Consider the following 21,725-nt stretch of genomic DNA (forward strand, 5'->3'; position numbering starts at 1 on the left):
TGCCTTACATTGTGTCTAGTCCTGCATACACCCGGATGTCGGTGGTTCGAACCCCGGCCGAGTCATACCAAGACCTTAAAATATGGTGCTTGTTGTTACCCTACCTGATGCTCGACATTAAGGGGATAAAATAAGCACTACTCGGCTAGTACTATAAAACCGGCATTAGTCCAGACTAGTACAAGCAGACACACATACACGTCAATACATAAGTCAAATAATCTTGAACGCAACGCTAAACCCCATCTCACCTTACCTCACCTCAACTATGTATAACTGTGTGTATAACCATAAGTCGAGCTCTGCATATACTACCCACCGTTATATATAAATGTGTGTATAACTATATGTCGAGCTCTGCATATACCTCCAACCGTTATATATAACTGTATGCATAACTATGTGTCCAACTGTGCATATACTACCCACCGTTATATATAAATATGTGTATAACTATATGTCGAGCTCTGCATATACCTCCAACTGTTATATATAACTGTATGCATAATTATGTGTCCAACTGTGCATATACTACCCACCGCTATATATAACTACGTGTATAATTATGTGTCTAGCTCTGCCTGTACCCCAACAGCAAATCCGGTAAATGCGGTGTTCCGTGATCCTGGAGCTACCCTATTGTGTACCACCTCCACCCCATCACAACTTGGCGTTTGAAAGACTCCCGAGTCCCGTCAGTCTATAGTTTGAATATGAACAGATCAGGTATGGCTTTGTGATTAAGAGCACTCCGTCAAGCGATCAGTCGCCCCGCTCCAACACGTCGCCTGTTGCTTGTACCGACTGTAACAGTACAACATCGCAAACAGTCCGTGCTGTCATCTACACCATAATGGCCAACGTTCGCTGGGAATACGTCTGTATCTATGCATTGATTTGTCTTTTCCAGAGTGTTAAAGGTAAGACTTTACTTATCATTACTATGCCAATGAACAGCTTCAAAAGTTCCAAATAGTTTGCGATTTATTTGGGTGTACGTATGTTTTCGAGAGATAAATTATATTCTCACTCGCCTTTTTACCCAAGCCATGATTTGTACAGTTTCCTTTGTATTGCACAGTGTTACGGTGTTTGTTACCCTTGTTGTTTGGGTTTAAAGTATATTTACGATAATGTGCGTGTTTAAGTATGTAATTCAATACTTTCTGGCCCAGCATAATTCACACAGAACGTACGTTGCCAGACGGGTAGGTGGGTAGAAGGGTTGAGAGGGAGGTAGACAGAGAGGGGAGGAGGGAGAAAACTAGATAGGAAGGTAGACGCGGCAGAAGAGAAGAAAGTACGTAAAACAGGGAGGTAGACAGGGACGTAGACAGAGAAGACAGTAGGGAGATAGGAAGGAAACTGGGAAAAATGAAGACAAGAAGAAAGTAGGTAGAAGGGAAGACAAGTAGAAAGTAGAAAGTGATTAGAAACAGAGATACAAGTAAACATGGAAGAAACGTGGGCAAAAAGGAGGAGAGAGGGTATAACGGCATATACAAATAGTATGACGGAAGTAGATTAGAAAGGAGGGTACATGTAACTGGGAAGAAAGATGGGTGTGAAAGGCGGAATGAGACTAAAATGTTGAATTAGGGTAGGTTGGTAGAAAGGTGGGGGTGAAGGATGGAATGAGATCAGAAAGTGTTGGAGCAGGCTAGGATGGGCGTTTTAGAAAGGTGGGCGTGAAGGATGGATTGAGACCAGGAAGGGTGGGTGCTGGCTTGGGCGGGCGTTTTAGAAAGAGAAAGGTGGGAGTGAAGGATGGGTTGAGACCAGGAAGGGTGGGAGCTGGCTAGGGTGGGCGTTTGCGAAAGGTGGGCGTGAAGGATGGATTGAGACCAGGAAGGGTGGGAGCTGGCTAGGGTGGGCGTTTGCGAAAGGTGGGCGTGAAGGATGGATTGAGACCAGGAAGGGTGGGAGCTGGCTAGGGCGGGCGTTTTAGGAAGGTGGGAGTGAAGGATGGATTGAGACCAGGTGGGGTGGGAGCTGGCTTGGGCGGGCGTTTTAGAAAGAGAAAGGTGGGAGTGAAGGATGGGTTGAGACCAGGAAGGGTGGGAGCAGGCTAGGATGGGCGTTTTTAGAAAGGTGAGCGTGAAGAATGTATTAAGACCAGGAAGGATGGGAGCAGGCTAGGGTGGGCGGTTTAGAAAGGTTGGCGTGAAGGATGGATTGAGACCAGGAAGGGTAGGAGCTAGCTAGGGTGGGCGTTTTAGAAAGTTGGGCGTGAAAGATGGATTGAGACCAGGAAGGGGGGCAGCAGGATAGAAAGAGAAAGGTGGGAGCGAAGGATGGATTGAGACCAGGAAGGGAGGGAGCTGGCTTGGGTGGGCGTGAAGGATGGATTGAGTCCAGGAGGGGTGGGAGCAGGCTAGGGTGGGAGTGAAGGATGGATTGAGACCAGGAAGGGTGGGAGCTGGCTAGGGTGGTCGTGAAGGATGGATTGAGACCAGGAAGGGTGGGAGCTGGCTTGGGTGGGCGTTTTAGAAAAGTGGGCGTGAAGGATGGATTGAGACCAGGAAGGGTGGGAGCTGGCTAGGGTGGGCGTTTGAGAAAGGTGGACGTGAAGGATGGATTGAGACCAGGAAGGGAGGGAACAGGCTAGGGTGGGCGTTTTAGAAAAGTGGGAGTAAGGATTGATTGAGACCAGGAAGGGTGGGTGCAGGCATGGGCGGGCGTTTTAGAAAGAGAAAGGTGGGAGTGAAGGATGGGTTGAGACCAGGAAGGTTGGGAGCTGGCATAAGTTGGCGTTTGAGAAAGGTGGGCGTGAAGGATGGATTGAGACCAGGAAGGGTGGGAGCTGGCATAAGTTGGCGTTTGAGAAAGGTGGGCGTGAAGGATGGATTGAGACCAGGAAGGGTGGGTGCTGGCTAGGGCGGGCGTTTTAGAAAGAGAAAGGTGGGAGTGAAGGATGGATTGAGACCAGGAAGGGTGGGAGCAGGCTAGGATGGGCGTTTTAGAAAGGCTAGCGTGAAGCATGTATTAAGACCAGGAAGGATGGGAGCTGGCTAGGGTGGGCGTTTGCGAAAGGTGGGCGTGAAGGATGGATTGAGACCAGGAAGGGGGGCAGCAGGATAGAAAGAGAAAGGTGGGAGCGAAGGATGGATTGAGACCAGGAAGGGAGGGAGCTGGCTTGGGTGGGCGTGAAGGATGGATTGAGTCCAGGAGGGGTGGGAGCAGGCTAGGGTGGGAGTGAAGGATGGATTGAGACCAGGAAGGGTGGGAGCTGGCTAGGGTGGTCGTGAAGGATGGATTGAGACCAGGAAGGGTGGGAGCTGGCTTGGGTGGGCGTATTAGAAAAGTGGGCGTGAAGGATGGATTGAGACCAGGAAGGGTGGGAGCCTGCTAGGGTGGGCGTTTGAGAAAGGTGGACGTGAAGGATGGATTGAGACCAGGAAGGGAGGGAACAGGCTAGGGTGGGCGTTTTAGAAAAGTGGGAGTAAGGATTGATTGAGACCAGGAAGGGTGGGTGCAGGCATGGGCGGGCGTTTTAGAAAGAGAAAGGTGGGAGTGAAGGATGGGTTGAGACCAGGAAGGTTGGGAGCTGGCATAAGTTGGCGTTTGAGAAAGGTGGGCGTGAAGGATGGATTGAGACCAGGAAGGGTGGGTGCTGGCATAAGTTGGCGTTTGAGAAAGGTGGGCGTGAAGGATGGATTGAGACCAGGAAGGGTGGGAGCTGGCTAGGGCGGGCGTTTTAGAAAGAGAAAGGTGGGAGTGAAGGATGGATTGAGACCAGGAAGGGTGGGAGCAGGCTAGGATGGGCGTTTTAGAAAGGCTAGCGTGAAGCATGTATTAAGACCAGGAAGGATGGGAGCTGGCTAGGGTGGGCGTTTGCGAAAGGTGGGCGTGAAGGATGGATTGAGACCAGGAAGGGTGGGAGCAGGCTAGGGTGGTCGTTTTAGGAAGGTGGGAGTGAAGGATGGATTGAGACCAGGTGGGGTGGGAGCTGGGTTGGGCGGGCGTTTTAGAAAGAGAAAGGTGGGAGTGAAGGATGGGTTGAGACCAGGAAGGGTGGGAGCTGGCTAGCGTGGGCGTTTTAGGAAAAAGAAGGGTGGCCGTGAAAGATGGATTGAGACCAGGAAGGGTGGGAGCAGGCTAGGATGGGCGTTTTTAGAAAGGTGAGCGTGAAGAATGTATTAAGACCAGGAAGGATGGGAGCAGGCTAGGGTGGGCGTTTTAGAAAAGTGGGAGTAAGGATTGATTGAGACCAGGAAGGATGGGAGCTGGCTAGGGTGGGCGTTTTAGAAAGGTGGGCGTGAAGGATGGATTGAGACCAGGAAGGATGGGAGCTGGCTAGGGTGGGCGTTTGAGAAAGGTGGGCGTGAAGGATGGATTGAGACCAGGAAGGGTGGGAGCTGGCTAGGGTGGGCGTTTGAGAAAGGTTGGCGTGAAGGATGGATTGAGACCAGGAAGGGAGGGAACAGGCTAGGGTGGGCGTTTTAGAAAAGTGGGAGTAAGGATTGATTGAGACCAGGAAGGGTGGGTGCAGGCATGGGCGGGCGTTTTAGAAAGAGAAAGGTGGGAGTGAAGGATGGGTTGAGACCAGGAAGGTTGGGAGCTGGCATAGGTGGGCGTTTGAGAAAGGTGGGCGTGAAGGATGGATTGAGACCAGGAAGGGTGGGTGCTGGCATAAGTTGGCGTTTGAGAAAGGTGGGCGTGAAGGATGGATTGAGACCAGGAAGGGTGGGTGCTGGCTTGGGCGGGCGTTTTAGAAAGAGAAAGGTGGGAGTGAAGGATGGGTTGAGACCAGGAAGGGTGGGAGCAGGCTAGGGTGGGCGTTTTAGAAAGGTGGGCGTGAAGGATGGATTGAGACCAGGAAGGGTGGGAGCTGGCTAGGGTGGGCGTTTGCGAAAGGTGGGCGTGAAGGATGGATTGAGACCAGGAAGGGTGGGAGCTGGCTAGGGTGGTCGTTTTAGGAAGGTGGGAGTGAAGGATGGATTGAGACCAGGAAGGATGGGAGCTGGCTTGGGCGGGCGTTTTAGAAAGAGAAAGGTGGGAGTGAAGGATGGGTTGAGACCAGGAAGGGTGGGAGCAGGCTAGGATGGGCGTTTTTAGAAAGGTGAGCGTGAAGAATGTATTAAGACCAGGAAGGATGGGAGCAGGCTAGGGTGGGCGGTTTAGAAAGAGAAAGGTGGCCGTGAAAGATGGATTGAGACCAGGAAGGATGGGAGCTAGCTAGGGTGGGCGTTTTAGAAAGAGAAAGGTGGCCGTGAAAGATGGATTGAGACCAGGAAGGGTGGGAGCAGGCTAGGATGGGCGTTTTAGAAAGTTTGGCGTGAAAGATGGATTGAGACCAGGAAGGGTGGCAGCAGGATAGAAAGAGAAAGGTGGGAGCGAAGGATGGATTGAGACCAGGAAGGGAGGGAGCTGGCTTGGGTGGGCGTGACGGAAGAGAAAGGCTTGAAGAAATGAGACCAGGAAGGTCTGGATTCTGATCAGGTTAGCTCAGGGGAACTGCTTCTTAGATGACCGTCGGTGTAAAATAGTACGACGTGTCCTTGTATAGCATGCATATCTCTCTGCTAGTGAAATGAATGCATTCAGGATAGTGCAACTGGCGATATCCGATCTATATTCAAATATGACGCCAGGACGCAAATGCTGCCTTCTTGTCGTCGGCGTGTTCTCCTCAAGGGACATTAGTCGTTTAAATGTGACTGACTGTTAGCTTCATGCAAATATTTATCATCAGTAGGTAATAGCGTCAATGGAAGTTATTTGCACAGACAGACACTGATTTGACACCAGGAGCCCAGAACTAAACACAAATACACGAAGCTCTTTGCATGTAATCTCGGTGGAGACACAGTGTACGGGGCGTGTTCGGTTAGATAGCAGAGCTGAAACGGGGTTGACGGTTGTTGACTTTACATTTCCCACGATGTTAAGGAGTTTTGATTACAGTCAAATGGTAGGAAGAACCCTGATTACACCTTGTTCAGGATTTATTTGATTACATATCTCCGGTCGGATGCATTTACGTGTTATATTACGCAAGAATAGAAAAAACCCATCATGTTAGTGTGTTAAAAGATTCTCTATCATCCAAACGATCTATTGTGGGTGTTGGGTGTGTTCGGTTTGGAACGACTGATAACATGACTATTTGTGTTATTTAATGACTCGTCATCACACTCCAACAAGAAGTTCAGGAGAAGCTTGTACGCTCCAATAACTACACGAGGCTTCTAGGCTACGTGAGATAGCTCGACTAAGAAAGCTCGTTGGTGACGTGGCATAGTCAGAAATCAGATATGATGAATGTCAGCTTTACATATGTTCTCCCGCAAAAACGGTACTTCGTCCACACACCGTGACGCCGAAAGCCGGGTTAGATTCCCGAAATGGGAACAAGCCCATTTCTCTTGTCCCCCGTCGTGATATTAATGGAATATTGCTAAAAGCGGCGTAAAACCATACTCGCTCACTCGCTCGTCATCCACATACGACAACCTTCTCTTGAAAAAGAAGCTGTGATTGTATTACGATACACACACAAACACACACGTACACACACACACACACACACACACACACACACACACACACACACACACACACACACACACACACACACACACACACACACACACACACATTATTGTATTTTCTATGGGGTCGCTGATCATCATGTGATAACCAGTTATACAAATTCCCCGTGGGATTCCAATAACAAGTGCTTGTCATCCGTGTTGACTGTTGAGGATGGGGATGACGATGTGTGATCTGGCTGTTTGTGTATCAGAATGTTCTCAGAGTCTGGACTCAATACAGCCGGTACAACAAACTGGTTCTATGTAGTCAGCAGTGTCTCCACTCAATCACAGCTGCACGGTTACAACATACTGGGTCTATGTAGTCAGCAGTGTCTCCACTCAATCACAGCTGCACGGTTACAACATACTGGGTCTATGTAGTCAGCAGTTTCTCCACTCAATCACAGCTTCACGGTTACAACATACTGGGTCTATGTAGTCAGCAGTGTCTCCACTCAATCACAGCTTCACGGTTACAACATACTGGGTCTATGTAGTCAGCAGTGTCTCCACTCAATCACAGCTTCACGGTTACAACATACTGGGTCTATGTAGTCAGCAGTGTCTCCACTCAATCACAGCTGTACGGTTACAACATACTGGGTCTATGTAGTCAGCAGTGTCTCTACTCAATCACAGCTGTACGGTTACAACATGCTGGGTCTATGTAGTCAGCAGTGTCTCCACTCAATCACAGCTGCACGGTTACAACATACTGGGTCTATGTAGTCAGCAGTGTCTCTACTCAATCACAGCTGTACGGTTACAACATACTGGGTCTATGTAGTCAGCAGTGTCTCCACTCAATCACAGCTTCACGGTTACAACATACTGGATCTATGTAGTCAGCAGTGTCTTCACTCAATCACAGCTGTACGGTTACAACATACTGGGTCTATGTAGTCAGCAGTGTCTTCACTCAATCACAGCTGCACGGTTACAACATACTGGGTCTATGCAGTCAGCAGTGTCTCCACTCAATCACAGCTGCACGGTTACAACATACTGGGTCTATGCAGTCAGGAGTGTCTCCACTCAATCACAGCTGCACGGTAGCAACATACTGGGTCTATGTAGTCAGCAGTGTCTCTACTCAATCACAGCTGCATAGTTACAACATACTGGGTCTATGCAGTCAGGAGTGTCACCACTCAATCACAGCTGCATGGTCACAACGTACTGGATCTATGTAGTCAGCTGTGTCTCTACTCAATCACAGCTGCACGGTTACAACATACGGTCTATTTAGCCTGAATTAATAACAGCTGAACACGTGGCCAGATCACGACTGCTATATCTTCTGAGGTCGTGATGTCATTAGACATTTCAAGAATCTAGTAAAATATACACGTTTAATGATAACTTAATGCTGTATATGCACAATGATGGGAAACGAAACTAGTTTAGTTGAATTTCAATATAAGGTAAAAGAATCTCATATTATTTGTATTACGAAAGAATATTATTCAATATTTCTTTAAGAAATATTTACATTACAGAATACTTAGCCATGGTAACTGTCTTTGATCACAATCACGGTTGGGTGAAACAGACAGATACAATAGATCCTAATCACGTGACGCATATCTGCCTGAATACGCGGGGTCAACAAAAACAGACGCTGATATCATCACTGTAAGTCGTTACGGCTTGGCATTGCAAAATACTGACTCATACTTTAACTCTTTACCTTGTAAATGTATTCATTTTTACAACTTTGTCCTGTAGGATATTGATAGATATTATTGCTACTTCAAGTGACTTAAGAAAATGTTAACCAATAATCGTCTTTCGAGCTCGAGGCGGGAAGAAAAATAATGAAATTAAAGCGAGCGTGACATTAATGCGAAAAATCCATATCCGCATTTTTAAAGAGACGCATTTTTATCTGAACATATAGGTGTGTATTGTCATGTCCGGTTCACTGCACATGCGCGGAAACAATGACATATATAACAAAACTGACAATTAACAATGTAATTGAACGGTAGATTTAGACATTGCTTCTCCCCAAGTTCTTGGTGTGCATGGTCACACAAAAGACGCGATAGGCGACGAATGGAACTAAGCGTTCTACATAAGGGCCATGCCATTTAGTTAAGAGTTTTGGACAAGAATCTTTTAGCAAACTTATTATCTTCATACATTTAGTGCTTCATATATTACTTATGCTATGTGACACTCCCCAATGAAGTACAGTAAACTACGTTTATAACGAACACGCTTATAACGAACTGACTGATATAACGAACTTATTTTTTAGTCCCGACCAGTTGTTGTATATATGCTGTATGTACGCTTATAACGAACTACGGTTATTACGACCTAAAATTATTGGTCCCCTCGAGTTCGTTATAACCGTAGTTTACTGTATTAAAGAAGTTCAATGAAGACATAACGCTCCATGCATATTAATCGTGACGCTTTTGATTTAAACAACATTTTACCCAAACAACATCCTGTATCTTATTTCATTCGCCGCGGTCCCCCACCACATTCTCCTTTCATGTCTGGCCAGTCAGTAATGTTGAGTCCACGCCTGAGTGCTTGTTCGCCGTTCTAAGCTCACTCCTTCCACCCACGCCTAGCCCCCCCCCCCCCCCCCCCCCCCCCCCCCCCCCCTTTCCCAATTGTGAATAGTGTCGGTAACAATGGCATACATGTGACAAGCAGACTGATACATGACCCTTGGTATAACATGTAAAACCTAGTTTACGATCAACATATTTGAAAGGATTACTTCAATGGTCTCCCGCCCGTTCTGTACTTTTATTGCCTTCCCGAGGAGGATAATATACAAATTTCCCAAACTGAATAATCCCCCAAAGTGTCAGGTGAATGTTTATCCGTGTAAATGAGACGTTATTTCAACGCGACGACCTTGAAAACAAACCTGAAACCTTCACTACGCCAGGGCTGACGGAAACTGTCTGTTAATGAAAGTACCACTATTAATATATTATTTTTTATAAGAATATCTAAAGGATTAACGCTTTCATCATGTAAATACAATTTATCTACGAAGTTTTCTATACGTTCATGAGGTGAGTGTGTATTGTTTTGGCCTGCACAATTTCAGCTATATCACAGTGGCCTATTGAAATTCGCGTGATGAGCCCGACAAACCTGTGCTTGAAAGGGCAGGTATCCAGGGGCCCGACAAACCTGTGCTTGACAGGGCAGGTATCCAGGGGCCCGACAAACCTGTGCTTGACAGGGCAGGTATCCAGGGGCCCGACAAACCTGTGCTTGACAGGGCAGGTATCCAGGGGCCCGACAAACCTGTGCTTGACAGGGCAGGTATCCAGGGGCCCGACAAACCTGTGCTTGACAGGGCAGGTATCCAGGGGCCCGACAAACCTGTGCTTGACAGGGCAGGTATCCAGGGGCCCGACAAACCTGTGCTTGACAGGGCAGGTATCCAGGGGCCCGACAAACCCGTGCTTGACAGGGCAGGTATCCAGGGGCCCGACAAACCCGTGCTTGACAGGGCAGGTATCCAGGGGCCCGACAAACCTGTGCTTGACAGGGCAGGTATCCAGGGGCCCGACAAACCTGTGCTTGACAGGGCAGGTATCCAGGGGCCCGACAAACCCGTGCTTGACAGGGCAGGTATCCAGGGGCCCGACAAACCTGTGCTTGACAGGGCAGGTATCCAAGGGCCCGACAAACCTGTGCTTGACAGGGCAGGTATCCAGGGGCTAGTCAAACCTGTGCTTGACAGGGCAGGTATCCAGGTCCCCGAGACATCATGGCTGCCATCAGCTAGGTCAAGGACTGTCACCACCTGATCTTCCGTGGCGGTGGGATAGCCTAGTGGTAAAAGCGGTCGCGTTCTCATCACGCCATTTGCATGGGTTCAATGTGTGAAGCCAATTTTTGTTGTTCCCTGTCGTGATATTGCTGGAATATTGCTTAAAAGCGGTATACTACAAATCTCACTCACTCACTCACCCACACACCCATTCACTCACCCAACTACCCATTCACTCACTCACTCACTCACCCACCCATTCACCCATCCATCCACCCACCCACCCACCCATTTACCCACCCACTCACTCACTCACTCACTCACTCACTCAGCTCAGCTCAGCTCAGCTCAGCTCAGCTCAGCTCAGCTCAGCTCAGCTCAGCTCTTGCGCCAGCACGGGATATTGGGGACAAATTCTGCTCCGGCCGGAAATTCTCATGTGAGTTTCCCCCAACGTGATATTTCTGGAATATTGCTTAAAGCGGCTTAAAATCATACTCACTCATGTGAGTTTCGGCCTCTCTACAAAAGAATTTAGTGATAACATCGGTTTTGTTGAGTTGCTTCCCTTTAACACGCCAAGATCCGCTGATATTGGGTTCGAACCCCGAGATTCGTCATGATCATAATCATTTGTTTATCAGCGCCATACCCGTGCGAGCACGTTCCTGCAAGTGGCAAACGTTTACAATATTTAGTCCACTTGGTTATTCCAAGCTACCACGCTACCCAATCATGGGCATGATGTTCTCGTTCACGCCATGGACGGTTCAGTTGAAAGAGTGCCTCGTGCTAGGGTTGCCAGGCCCACATCCCGCCCACCTGCACACCTGTCACATTACATCACATGAAGCCTTCTGTCTGGTCCGACATGCAGACACACAATGTTATCATGATCACACTTATATCATTTACCTGTCAGACAGGTACAGTGATACTATGACAACGTAGTTACCTTGAGATTAATATCTTGGCAAAACCGCGTGTTACAAGTATTTCATTCTTTCAATAACTTCACCCTGTAAATTGTGGCTTGAATCCCGGTTCGCCCCGATTATGTTTCTAGGTTTGTCAGACCCAAACCCATGCTCGTGGGTTTCACCAAAGTGGTAAACGTCTGAGACCTGCATCACTTCGGGCTTTCCTCCCACATTAAGCTGACACGCCGTGGTTTTACTGGAATAATGTTAAAAGCGGCGTTAAACCCAACTCACTCACTCACTCCAAAGTAATGAGTTGGTTAAGATTTCCAGAGCGTAAATAAAAATCCAACTTACTCTTGCATGAGATAACCATAAGGTTTAATCACCCTGTAAATAATGTCAAGGGATTAAATATATATCAGGAATCTTACACAAAGGTTCCGTTTAGAGCGTAAATAAAAATCCAACTTACTCTTGCATGAGATAGCCATAAGGTTTAATCACCCTGTAAATAATGTCAAGGGATTAAATATATATCAGGAATCTTACACAAAGGTTCCGTTTAGAGCGTAAATAAAAATCCAACTTACTCTTGCATGAGATAGCCATAAGGTTTAATCACCCTGTAAATAATGTCAAGGGATTAAATATATATCAGAAATCTTACACAAAGGTTCCGTTTAGAGCGTAAATAAAAATCCAACTTACTCTTGCATGAGATAGCCATAAGGTTTAATCACCCTGTAAATAATGTCAAGGGATTAAATATATATCAGAAATCTTACACAAAGGTTCCGTTTAGAGCGTAAATAAAAATCCAACTTACTCTTGCATGAGATAGCCATAAGGTTTAATCACCCTGTAAATAATGTCAAGGGATTAAATATATATCAGAAATCTTACACAAAGGTTCCGTTTAGAGCGTAAATAAAAATCCAACTTACTCTTGCATGAGATAGCCATAAGGTTTAATCACCCTGTAAATAATGTCAAGGGATTAAATATATATCAGAAATCTTACACAAAGGTTTCGTTTAGAGCGTAAATAAAAATCCAACTTACTCTTGCATGAGATAACCATAAGGTTTAATCACCCTGTAAATAATGTCAAGGGATTAAATATATATCAGAAATCTTACACAAAGGTTCCGTTTAGAGCGTAAATAAAAATCCAACTTACTCTTGCATGAGATAACCATAAGGTTTAATCACCCTGTAAATAATGTCAAGGGATTAAATATATATCAGAAATCTTACACAAAGGTTCCGTTTAGAGTGTAAATAAAAATCCAACTTACTCTTGCATGAGATAGCCATAAGGTTTAATCACCCTGTAAATAATGTCAAGGGATTAAATATATATCAGAAATCTTACACAAAGGTTCCGTTTAGAGCGTAAATAAAAATCCAACTTACTCTTGCATGAGATAGCCATAAGGTTTAATCACCCTGTAAATAATGTCAAGGGATTAAATATATATCAGAAATCTTACACAAAGGTTCCGTTGACTTTGTTTTGAAGAAGCTGGGTATCAGTGTTGAAGAAAATTATTTTGATATTTGCACGAGGTAATCACGAGGTCAGTTGGGACATATAATGTCACTCGCCGTGGGGGGTCATTCACACGACGTAGCTTAATAATGCCAGCGTCAGGCTTTGTGAGATACTCTGCCGTGCTTTACAATCGGTCTGTTTATGCCGGGTGTTATACTCGTTATGTGTATCTGAATATGTGTGTGGCAAAGCTGCTCATTGTGCGAGTTAACCAACGTACAAAATGCACGTCGCTTTGTACTTGGCCAGTCATCTATATCCTCCATTATCTGCAAACAACCGTTATATTCCGCGTGTTTAACTTCGGTGTGTCTTAATGTCATCCGCTTCTACCAATTCGCTATGCATAGTTGCGTCCTTCGGGTACGCCAGAAACCTGTGATCGTGGGTTCGAATCCCGGTTCGCCCTGACTGTTTCAAGGTTTGCCAGCACCACACCTGTGCTCGTGGGTTTCGCTATAGTGTTATACGATTGAGACCTGCATCACTTTTGGCTTTTCTCCCACATTAAGCTGACACGCCGTGATATAACTTCAAGTTGAAAACTGCTAAAAGCGGCGTTAAACTAAACTCACTCATTAACCAATATAATTCACTCGCTTGTCTCGAACTAGGGATAACTCGATATATGTTCGAGACAAGGGGTTTCACTCGACAGAAGCCTGTATTTGTACATGTATGAACGAGGGTACCATCCCCCTTTTGGAACGCTGGATGCTGAGCCTTGTTAAGTGGCTAGTACTATAAAAAACGACATTAGTCCGGACAACTACAAGCAGCCACGCGCACGCACACACACACACACACACACACACACACACACACACACACACACACACACAAACACACACACACACACACACACACACATGCATGCATGCACGTCGCTATATGACTGCGACACTTTTGACTGCGGCGTTAAACACCATTCCACTTTAACCAGACCCCACCCTAAAGTAGTGAGGGAAATAAAAAGAAACAGTTCGCACAATAAACGAAATAGCTTTTGACACCATGACGCAGCTCAATTACGTATCATGAAACATGCCTCTACATAAGATATTTCTATAACTTGTTTTGAAATCATCACATACTCCCTACACAATTCAAATGAATGGTAACATACAAATCCCAGCCGGTGAACACGTGGTTCTGCAATCTGTCCTTTGTGCAAAAATACACAATGTATACAAATTATTTGGCAAAAAAAAGTCCAAGGTGGGTCCTATTGTGAGTTATGGCAACTTATATGAGAGAACTTGCAAGGCCCTTAATTTGCCTTGTAAACAGGTGCATGACACGGTCAGTTAAAGCTAAAGGACCGCCATGATACAAAGCAGAAAACGGGTATGCATAACCAGGTAGGTTTGAAAAAAGGGGTTATAAGAAGGGCAGAAGTCTACACAAAGGTAAACGTCCTCTAGCTGGGAACACGATTCAGGCCGAAATTAAAGGTTCTATTGATATCTCCAACACTGTACCCGTACTCCAAGGAACTGGGGTTCAAATGCACCAAGCGCGGTGACGATCGAGGGAAGTTTAGGGGAAAGTATTCCACCTAACTATGAGCTCAGTCTATAAGTGCTTCCACTTTGAAATAGAATGTTATCCCCTACTCTCACCCCAAGCAATGTAAAATAAAGACAAAATGTTAAAATGTTTATGTTTCCACGTCTTCGTGTATCGCCAAGACGCATATTGCTTCACGGAATAATGTATGTTTCCAGAAGATTCATCAAGTTATTTATAGTCTATGAAAATGTACGTCTTTGTCGTAATTATAACAAGCCATGTATGTCTGTCGTATTACAAGGCTGATTAACGTAATTCAGCTTAGAACTGCTGTGAAGTTCCTCAACACTTTTATTTACAAATAGTTATAATTGTATTTTGGTATATTAGGTTTGTTTGTTTCTTGATTAACGCCGCACACAGCAATATTCCAGCTATATAACGGCGATCCTGACCACCAGTTAGTCGCCTCTTACGACAAGCATGTGTTGCTGAATATTTATTCTAACCAGAAAATCAAATAGAAAGTAGTGCAGCTGTTTACAAACGTTTAGGTTAAATTTAAGGTAAATCATGTGCAAGAAACTCAAAGTTAATATTTTTGTAAAACAGTCTTAATTAGACACCCTACAAATCCAGTATCTAACTCAAATTCTTCGGTTTTAGGCACTCGCGTATTATGATATATTCGATATAACCAAAATCTTGTTTAAAGCGACATACACCCAACTCACTCACTCACTCATTCATTCATTCACCATGCTACAAGAATCTAAACGGTTCGTCTCAGTTCGCCAGTATTTACCTTTCTCTTAATACAATTACAGAAACGTGGACTCAGTTATAAGATAGTGCTGAACATATTCTGCAATTAACGTAACAAAATGATTACCGCACGTGACAATTCTCTTTCAGGGGAATATGCCTACGTCACATTTGACCCCTCACTTGAAGGTCTAGATCAATGCATACTGCCATCGAACGTTAAGTTGACGTTGGAGGTTGGCGGTGAAACGTTGACCTTGAACCTGCGCAGAAATGACCACGTGCATCCCGGTGTTCCCTCCTACGTCATTGAGATGACGGCTGACGGTCGGACAGGCTTCAGGCGCGAGGAGCAAGATGACCCCAAGGTAGGGCTCCATAATAGGGTTGGTTGGTTGGTTGGTTGTTTTACGCCGCACTCAGCAACATTCCAGCTATATGACGGCGGTCTGTAAATAATCGAGTCTGGACCAGACAATCCAGTGATTGATATCATGAGCACCAATCCACGCAATTGGGATCGAGGACAGGCTTCAACCTAGTCAGCGGCCTGACCAACCGATCCCGTTAGTCGCCTCTTACGACAAGTATAGTCGCCTTTTACGGCAAGCATGGGTTGCTGAAGACCTATTCTACCCCGGATCTTCACGGGTCCCATAACAGGGCCCCACATGGGGCAGTGTGTTCACGAGCGTGATTCTGTACCTGGCGAAGTTAATTGAGAATGATCTTGGAACAGATCACTTAATATTGGGGGATTTCGGGTCGTGGGAGTCTAGAAAGAGGGTTCGTTGAGACAGAAAAAAATCAGCTCTGCTTTAATACATAAAAAAAACATTTTCCCCTGTAAAGTGGTTGCACCATTTCTGACAAACGATTATTTTCTTTTAGGGTCACCTGTGAATTTTTATTTTATTTATTAAACTTTTATTCATTTTAATTTTTATATTATTTTTTGGGAGGTTAAATGAATAGTTTGTTCAGAAATATGCCCAAAATGAATATTTTTTGTGGAAAATACCCAAACATTAAATTTGTTGTGTTAATAGGGAAATTAATAGATTCTTTGATGGTGCTCAGTAAGTAAAGAGGTTCTTGGATACCGTTGGGAAGAAATAGATTGTTCTTAAACATACCCCCCACCCTCCTACAAATCAAATGGATGATCCTTAGCATGTTCCCAATATGATCGGTTTAAGACAGATGTCTATTTTATCTTGTTTCAATTTCCAACAATTCCTTGTCTTCTAGTTACGAGCGGCCTACCAAGACTTGGCCCACGAGGCAGCTGTCTTCATCACGTGTGCTGTGTCACCATCTGGAGCTGAATATGAGATGGTGAGGTGGAAACAGTGTTTCTGATATTCCTCGATATCTGTGTCCAGAATGTAAGGTGTTAGACTGTGATACTATTTAAAAATCACAGCGAGTGAGTTTCCAGCAGTATCGCGCCATCCTGTAAACAATTTGGCCTCTGTGAGAATAACCGATGGTTGACAGCACCTAACAGAGGTCCTATTCGCTGTCTGGGCTGCGTGTAGAGGGGGCAAGGGCCCTGAGCTGAGAAGTGAGGGAGTGAATATGGTTTAACGCCGCTTTTAGCAATATTCCAGCAATATCACGACGGGGGACACCAAACGTGGGCTTCACACATTGTACCTGAACTGACGATGAGCTTAGCCAGCCTGACTGTGTCAGGATCACCCAAACCCTCGTTGCTGCATTTATTTATTTTAATCTGTAAATAATCATAATAATAGTCATCATCATCATAATAATCATAATATTAACCATTATTATAAAAACGATACTCACAAGGATGTGACGAAACACATAAATATGAGAGTTTTTCCTCAAATGTCTAACAACATAAAATAAGTATGTCTCATTCCCCCTTCCAGGAGGGTAGTCTGTTTGTTGGGAGCGTCAAGTACCGCGTCCTTCCCTCCCAGTCCACAGTCCCCCTCTACCGCCGCCTGTTTCACTCAGGAGCAGAGAAGCTGTACCACGTGATCAGAGCCAAAGAGGACCTCCCCTTTGATGCTGAGATTACAGGTGAGCTACATTTCTACAAAGATACAAATATTGAAATTTGTGTCTGGAAAACAGATACCATTCTGAATAAAACTTATTCGGATCAGAATCATTAGGTGACGTCACGGTTATTGGTCACAAGCAAGTGAGTACTTTCAGCATTATCTATGTATTTACTGTTTGTAGTAAGGTCGTTGGTAGAATAGGTCTTCAGCAACCCATGCTTGCCGTGAAAGGCGACCATGCTTGTCGTAAGAGGCGACTAACGCGATCGAGTGATCAGGCTCGCTGACTTGGTTGCTGCATGACATCGATCCCAATTGCGTGGATCGATGCTCATGATGTCAATCACAGGATTGTTTGGTCCAGACTCGATTATTTACAGAACGCCGTCATATAGGTACAAACAAATCTTGGACCACGCAGCCGTGATATGGTGTCACACGGGCCAGGCCATATGCATTGTGATAACCGGATCCTCAGTTAAGTCGTCTCTTACGATGTGACCCGGACTACCCAAGGGGTATGTCATCCCAGGGAGGTATTTTGAACTTGTACCCGTGTAACCGGGATGTTGAAAAAGGATGAGTACACATAATACCCAAGTCACAAAAATACTTGGTCGTGGGCGTAGCTGACATGCGAGGTGGCTCCGAAAAACAAGGATGCGCACCCCCGAATGTCCCCTGTGTTTGTTTGTTTGTTTGTTTGTTTGACGCCGCACTCAGCAATATTCCAGCTATATGACGGCGGTCTGTAAATAATCGAATCTGGACCAGACAATACAGTGATTGACATCATGAGCATCGATCCATGAAATTGGGATACGATGACATGCATCAACCAAGTCAGCGAGCCTGACCACCCGATCCCGTTAGTCGGCTCTTACGACAAGCATAGTCACCTTTTTCGGCAAGCATGGGTTGCTGAAGACTTGTTCTACCCTTGATCTTCACGGGCTGAATGTCCCCTGTGGATCCGCCAGTACGTATAATGGTACCCGTATCATCAAATTCTATGGTCATGTTTTTGTATCATGTGGAATGATATGCACAGATCATACAGATATCATTAAATATATGATAAAATTATATTATATTTGTTTATTAATAAAAATAACGTCCTCTTTTTTTTTCATCATAATTAGTGGAGAAGTATGAAGAAATAATCAGCAGAAGTCTGGACGAGATCCGCTTACCTCCCGCACGTGCCGCACGTGAAAAACGTGAAGTTGTTGACGCAGAACAGACCATCAATATCGACGTCATAGCTCTGTTGGATTACTCGCTCCTCAAAGTGTAAGTTGTGAGGTTAATGGTTGGATGAGAGGGTTTAACGCCGTGCAGAACAATAGTTCGGTTAAATCACGGCGGGTCAGTCATATGTGAGGAAAAGCTCGGATTGTTGCAGGTCTTAGACGTTTACCACTTTGGTACGACGAGAACGGTATGGTGCTGACAAACCTAGAAACATATGCAGAGCAAATCTTGGATTCGAACCCACAATCATAGGTTTCTGGCACGCTACATAACGAATTGTTCCGCCTTAAACGAGTTCCCATTGTGTGGATTGTGATTGAGTTGGGTTTAACGCCCGAAGCCCGAAGTGATGCAGGTCTCAGACGTTTACTACTTCGGTGAAACCCACGAGCACGGGCATGGTGCTGACAAACCTAGAAACATACTCAGGTCGACCGGGATTCGAACCCACAATCATAGGTTTCTGGCGTGCCCAAGGGACGCAGCTCTGCCCAGCGAATCGAGGCGCCTTAGACGACTGGGCTAACGCCCCCACACCCCCCCCCCCCACACACACACACCCCCCACACACACACCCCCCCACCCCACCCCCCCACCCCACCCCCCCCCCCCCCCCCCCCCCCCCCCCCCCCCCCCCCATCCTCCCACCCCACCCTGGAAGCTTCCGAAGCAGACACCCTTAAAATGGAATAATATAGTACAAGTCACTCCATGATATACAAACTTTCTCAAGGTTTATCATTCAGGCTTACATCACTTGTATCCACCTGAATCACCTCACACGATAACACATAAAATATCCAGCTTTAGAATTCCTTCATGTAATCATTATATTTTTTTACCACATATTGGATGAACACGACTGCTTTGTACAGCTCAATTCTACCACTTGAAGCAACAATATCCCCTCAACCTTTTCATACCATGAATAGAACAAATCACAAACCGCTGGACCGTGAAGCATTGGCAAACCCACTTGATAAATGTAACTGTGATGTGAATATAGGCGTCATCCACTAACGCACGCAAGTAACCTGAGGAAAAGCACACATCAACACAATGTCTTTAAAAACATAATTCAAATCCAATATTCCAAAGTAAATGTCAAAATGTGTATGTGTGTGCGTGTGTTAAGTCATGTGTTACTATCTAAATACTGTAAACTGAGGAGCAAAAGAAACTATACTTCTCAGTTGATTTGATCATATGTTTGATTTTCAAGTGAGAATAGCGATGTTATATCCAAAAGAGGAACCGTACAAGGGCTTAGTCACATTCAAAGAATACTCCCACATCTGTTTTTTTTGCTTTTTTAATAAAGTTTGATTTGAAAGTTTTAAAAATTAATAAAGAAATTTCGCATAATGCACAACCGCTGGTTTGAAACATTAAAAAAAATCAAAACAGTTTTGCATTATACACAAATGCTGATGGGTATGTTAGAATCTTATATTTGAAAATCAATACATTTGATTTTTTCGGCACATTTTTACAAAATTTCAAAGGGGTCATGTGGTCGCAAATTCATTCCTTACAGCAGTCTTCATTGAACCAGTTTATCTAAACACAAAATTACCCAGACACAGATTATGTTTTAGAAACTGTTGCAAGGATGAATGATGGTCAAATAGATATAAACAAAATTAACACCAGATTTGTTTTTAATTTTCAAGGACATAACTGCAAACTGGGTATACTTTCTTTGCCCCTCAGTATATATGCTTAATTAATTCACTCATATTAATGTTGATAAAATCACTTTTCTTTAAACCAACATTGTAGAATATATGAACAAGCATTCTACTCACACACATACATGTGATGGAACACAGTTGCGTTTTAACTTCCATGAGTTGCACAGCACCACACTCGAGGGACTGACCTGTGTGTATGTCTCACTGTCGTCTTTCCTCCACCGCATCAGACACACCGTGAAATAACGAACACAATGCTTGTCGCAAGGAGCGACTTACGGGATCGGGTGGTCAGGCTCGCTGACTTGGTTGAAGCATGCCATCGTATCCCAATTGCGTAGATCGATGCTCATGATGTCAATCGCTGGACTCTCTGGTCAAGACTCGATTGTTTACAAATCGCCGTCATATAGACAGAATATTGCTGAGTGCTGTGTTAATCAACAAACAAATAAAAAGCAAACTGTCTCACTCTGGTCCAGGGGCGGTCGGGTAGCCTAGTGGTTAAAGCGTTCGCTCGTCACGCCGAAGACTCGGGTTCGATTCCCGACATGGGTACAAAGTGTGAAGCCCATTTCTGGTGTCCCCCTCCGTGATATTGCTGGAATATTGCTAAAGGCGGCGTAAAACCATACTCACTCACTCACTCACCCACCCACCCACCCACCCAACCACCCACTCACTCACTCACTCACTCAGCTCAGCTCAGCTCTTGCGCCAGCACGGGATATTGGGGACTCACTCACTCTGGCTCATGTTTCAGATGGACGGCCAGGGCAGGGGGCGACGCTGCACGAGGAAAAACAGAAATGAAGAAATACTTTGCTCATGTCATGAACTCTGTGAGTTGGCCCGAGTTCGGCTTAGGAGTGCCGTCTGTGTAGTGTTAACATTACGATAACAAACTGGACAGGGATTTCTGTAAGAGACAGAAACGATAATATTTTATAGCCACGGCTTTACGACATACCACTGTTTACGACATACCACTGCTTTTCTCTCAAAGGACAATTATATTTTTTGCGACACATATTATAAGAAAACATTTTGTTTGCAGAGTCAGAAAAAACATAGTTGTCTGTACTTTCTGGTATCATTGTTATTCCCTTAACAACCTTCAGCCGTTAATCATTGTCGCCTGGTTATGTGTACGAGTATAGTTTGAATCTCGTTCTGCCAAAGTTTGCATAATTGAAGTACACTCAGACATTGCCTGTCGTAGTCACACACTGATGCATTGCTGATGCTGCCTCGTTAAGGAAGTCTCTGGCAATACCTTAACATTAAAAGATGGAGATGGTAAGGGTAGGGTCTAGGGATGATGTATGACGGACAGAGAATTGGTCGAGTTAACGTTGATAACAACGATGAGCAATGCTCAATCTCAGAAATGCTGACGGTTGGTCACATACACGTTCCAGGTCGGGATGGGTCGGTCGGGGTGCCAAGTGGTTAAAGCGTTCGCTCGTCACGCCGAAGACCCGGGTTCGATTCTCGACATGGGTACAATGTGTCAAGCCCGTTTCTGGTGTCACCCGCCGTGATATTACTCGAATAGTGCTAAAAGCGGCGTAAAATCATCCTCACTCACTCACTCACTCACTCACTCCAGGTCGGGATGCCAAGGCATGTTTGGTCCTAAGGTCCTCAGGTCCCAGCAGATTTAAACGAGGACGGTAGCAACGATTGA

General features: G+C 45.2%; 1 protein-coding gene across 1 annotated transcript in view; it reads left to right on the plus strand.

Moving 5' to 3' along the window:
- Positions 1–628: 628 nt before the first annotated feature.
- LOC124113454 (A disintegrin and metalloproteinase with thrombospondin motifs 12-like) overlaps positions 629–21,725 on the plus strand; it is a 39,932-nt gene continuing 18,835 nt past the window's right edge. The window contains exons 1-6 of the mRNA XM_046473804.2: positions 629–920; positions 15,199–15,416; positions 16,300–16,386; positions 16,950–17,103; positions 18,230–18,380; positions 20,799–20,877. Of these exons, the coding sequence (XP_046329760.2) occupies positions 854–920; positions 15,199–15,416; positions 16,300–16,386; positions 16,950–17,103; positions 18,230–18,380; positions 20,799–20,877 (756 nt within the window). The 5' untranslated portion in view covers positions 629–853. The remainder of the gene's footprint in view (positions 921–15,198; positions 15,417–16,299; positions 16,387–16,949; positions 17,104–18,229; positions 18,381–20,798; positions 20,878–21,725) is intronic.

This window comes from Haliotis rufescens, unplaced genomic scaffold, assembly GCF_023055435.1.
Source record: "Haliotis rufescens isolate VD_foot unplaced genomic scaffold, xgHalRufe1.0.p SCAF_6, whole genome shotgun sequence".
Classification (NCBI taxonomy): domain Eukaryota; kingdom Metazoa; phylum Mollusca; class Gastropoda; order Lepetellida; family Haliotidae; genus Haliotis; species Haliotis rufescens.